The sequence below is a fragment of the Belonocnema kinseyi genome, chromosome 6, assembly GCF_010883055.1.
Source record: "Belonocnema kinseyi isolate 2016_QV_RU_SX_M_011 chromosome 6, B_treatae_v1, whole genome shotgun sequence".
Lineage (NCBI taxonomy): Eukaryota > Metazoa > Arthropoda > Insecta > Hymenoptera > Cynipidae > Belonocnema > Belonocnema kinseyi.
The window spans coordinates 58,795,330-58,799,292 of record NC_046662.1 but is presented as its reverse complement, the minus strand read 5'-3'; the positions used below and the strand labels follow the sequence as shown (position 1 = coordinate 58,799,292).

General features: G+C 46.5%; 1 protein-coding gene across 1 annotated transcript in view; it reads right to left on the bottom strand.

Annotated features, from left to right (window-relative positions):
* Nucleotides 1-3,608, bottom strand: part of LOC117175411 — a 3,777-nt gene extending 169 nt beyond the window's left edge. Inside the window, exons 1-5 of the mRNA XM_033365120.1 lie at nucleotides 3,464-3,608; nucleotides 2,286-2,996; nucleotides 1,475-2,193; nucleotides 1,143-1,421; nucleotides 41-880 (exon numbers count right to left, since the gene is read on the bottom strand). Of these exons, the coding sequence (XP_033221011.1) occupies nucleotides 41-880; nucleotides 1,143-1,421; nucleotides 1,475-2,193; nucleotides 2,286-2,996; nucleotides 3,464-3,608 (2,694 nt within the window). The remainder of the gene's footprint in view (nucleotides 1-40; nucleotides 881-1,142; nucleotides 1,422-1,474; nucleotides 2,194-2,285; nucleotides 2,997-3,463) is intronic.
* Between the last annotated feature and the right edge of the window lie 355 nt (nucleotides 3,609-3,963).

Here is a 3,963-nt window from a genome sequence, read left to right as displayed (position 1 = left end):
GCACATATAAGAGAAAACGTCCCTTCTTCTTGCGATATACTCTCGCATTACACATCGTGAATCGTTCATGGGTGTCTTGATCCCCCTCCTCTAATTTTTCCCTAATCTGCATGATTTCTTCACTTCCCCTCTGCATCGCGGCGACCCAGTCCGTCGTAACCCGCAACCCCATTACTGGTATCCCCACCAAACCTAGTTCTTCGGCTGGTTCTACAGGATTTCGACTAAGCCCGTCTGCCACGACATTACTTGCCCCCTTGAGGTACTCGATCCGATAGGTGAATTCGGCGAGACGCACAAACCACCGTCCGATTCGCGCGCCCAAGTCCCTCTTCGATTCAAGCAATTTGAGGCTATTGCAGTCAGTTCTGATGGTAAAAATGACTCCGATTAAATAAACGCGGAATCGTTCAAGTGCGCACACGATCGCAAGTGCCTCGAGCTCGTATGAGTGATACTTCGACTCATCCTTGCTGGTCTTCCGGCTAAAGTTAAACACGGGATGCAGTTTGCCATCCTTTTGTCTCTGAAATAAAACCGCCCCCAGCCCTATCTGACTCGCGTCCGTGTGCACCTCAGTTTCCGCCCCTGGTGTATAAATCGCGAGTACCGGCTTCTCGAGCAACCGCTGCTTCAATGTGTCGAAAGCCCTCTGATGATCCGGCCCCCATTCGAATTTCGCGTTTTTCGCTGTTAAGTCCGTTAGAGGTTTCGCGATCAACGAAAAGTTTTTGATGAATCTGCGACAGAAGGTCGCCGTTCCGACGAATGAGCGTACCCCACCCACATTCGTTGGTCGCGGAAAATCTTTAACAGCACTTAGAATTTTTGTTCCTGGCGAAATTTTCTCCGTCGGACAACGTAAAACCCAAAAACTCAACTTTGCGTTTAAAAAAATGACACTTCTCTAATTTTATTGTTAGATTCGCGGCTCTTAGTGCGTCAAAAACCTTCCGCAAGTTCTCAAGACCCTCCTCAAAATTTTCTGAGGGTATTATTGCATCGTCGATATAAATTTGTACAGTTTTAGGCTGTAAAGAGCCAAAAACGCGACACATCAAACGCTGAAATATAGCGGGTGCATTAAAAAGACCGAAGGGCATACGTTTAAAATGAAATTGGCCATCTGGCGTTACGAATACTGTTTTGGGTTGCGAATCTTTAGCCACCGGAATTTGATAGTATCCGCTTGCTAAATCTAAAGTGGTAAAGTACTTTTTACCCCCTAGTCGGCCTAAGAGATCATCTACTCGCGGAAGCGGATAGTGATCCTTCACACTTAATTTATTAAGAGCGCGAAAATCAACGCACATGCGTATATCACCTGACGCCTTTCTTACCAGCAGCATCGGACTCGCATATGGTGAACAGCTTTCCTCCACGATGCCTGCTTCTTTCAGCTCCTTGATGAGATCCTTCGTCTGTTCTCGTTCACTGTATGACAGTCGATAAGGCCGGTAATAAACAGTTTTGCCGTCCTCTGTCTCAATCTCCATCTCAAACGCTCGTTTATGAGGGCGAGTACCCTCTCCGCCTGCTCGCCTTCCAAATCCGTGTCTATTTCTATTCGAGTAACTGGCACATCATTTACTTCACGTCCCCGTACTTTAGCCTCGCTACACTTGTGCGCCCGAGTCACTACACTACCTTCTGGCACTTTGAGAGGCGCACCTGAGAGATTCAACACAGGAAGCACTGCCTGCCCTTTTTCGTCGGTTTTGACTATGCAACGTGGAATAAGCTGTCCTGCTTCTCTCGTATCACCAGTCACAAATAATTCGGTATATTTAAAATCCGTCTCGACACAGATTCTACCCACGTAATTATCCGGCACTTCATACGAGTTCACGGCACATAACACAGTTTTTACCGATTCACTCACTGCTCCTGTCGTTAATGTATCTCGTCTTTCTTCGATTAACAGCTGATCGGCCATGCTGGTAATTACCACGTGTCGTTGCTCAGTATAAGGGTGACCCACGAGCAAGGGCACCGCTTGATCTTCGTCAGGTACCACGTGAACGTCCACCCGGGCCTCAACCCCGTCGATTGATAACGACCCGGTCATACGTCCAATTGGCAGCACGACGCCGTTTCTGTACCCCACGAGAGCTTCACTTTCGCCCTTTTCCATCTCAAACCCGAGTCTCGTCGCGTCACATTCGCGGATCGCCACGACACTGCTCCCCAATTCTACGTAACTATGCAACGGTTGTCCATTTAGAAACGCGTTTATTTAAAATATTTTGCGTGTGTGTTTCCGACCGTATTCACAGATCTTGAACCGTTTCCGCTTGAAACCGTGGTCGTGGACGAAATTTCTCCGCTTCGATTTTGACTTTTGCCACAGTCTCGCGCGAGATGTCCTGTAATGCCACACTTAAAACACTTTCCGGATTTTAATTTATTTGGACAATCGCGTTTCCAATGTCCCGTTTCCTTGCACGCGAAACACGTAACTTCACTGGTCGCGCCATCCTTCGAATTTCCGCCACGTTTCCCGGACTCGTTTCTTCCACTTGCGTTCCCATTCGCGTTTTCACGAATATGAGCACTGCCTGCCTCTAGATGTGGCAGAAGTTCGTAAGGCTCCTTGTACCTGTCTAAGGGACCGAGAAAATCACGAAAACGCGTACTATTCAGTCCATGGACTATCCACTTGATACACTCATCACTACACATGTCGGCTTCATTGCACCTGGACAGTTTTTCGTAGAAATATTCCGTCATGTCCTGTGACGGTTTCTTTTTGTAGTTTTGAGCTGCCAACCGCAAACTCAAAACGCTCTTCTTACAGGGAAAGTTCTTCTTTAAGAGTTCCACCCAGCCTTGCCAATCGCGTTGATCGTCTCGGTTCAGGCTGTCTCTCCAACGGCGCGCCACGCCGACCAACTTGGCGAGGGCATAATGCCTGATCGCCAGGTCATCCCAGTTGTATCGTTCACCGCACTCTTCGACTTTATCGATCCAGTCGACGATGCTAATGTCCTTTTTCACTGGATCAAACTCAGGAATCACGTCGGAGACATCCCGAAACTACCTCTCTGCCTTGTCTCTCTGTAGCTGCTCGTTCTCGTCTTCATTGACCATATTGCCGCAATCGTCACAAAACCTGTTGACGATTCAGCCCGCGCCCTGGTCCCACCAGTCGCAAAACAACACCGAAAACACAACTCACGCAACAACACTCATAGGAACAACACTACACGGTTTCCTAGTCTCGTGATGCCGACTTCAAATCACGACCGCGTACTTCAAAACCGAACCGACGCCAAACATTTGTCTCGTATCCCACCGTTGCAATTGTTGGAAGGTTAATACTGAGGGATATTAAGTGTAACTCACGAAACACACAAGGATTTAAAATAAAAGTAGCGTATATTTAAAAAATAATATAGTTCATAAACAACAAAATACAAAAATTAACAGGGTAGAGACAATGTAGGCAATTGCAGATGCTTACTCGAAAACGCGTCAATCTGAAGTGCCGCTTCTCGCCCTTCCGGACCCTCAGGAACCGAGGTGTCCCTCTCACTCACTCTCACTAATTGTCCCACCCCTGCTCTAACTATGGAGCTATAGTGTACAGCTGGGTATGGATGAATCATGTCCTTGCAGCTTCCTATAAGGTGTTGGTTTTTCCCAGTCCTAAAGACCGACGAAAGCCCAACACCAAAATCTGGCTAGCAGATGCTCGGCCTTGAATTCACCCATCCTTCATAAATCCATCTGCTGTAATAAAACTTGACAGCTATTGACTTTTTCGAAATTGCCACTATAGGCTCGCTCTTTCGTTACTAGATGGCAAGAGAAAATCGCGGGAAAAAGAAAATATACAAATTTGAAAAATACATAAAAAATTTAGGAATTAATAATAATTATCTCAGATCGCAGGAAATTAGGTCAGAAAAAGTTCTAGAATTTTTGTGTACGATTTACGACGCATAAGTTAAGAAATAATTA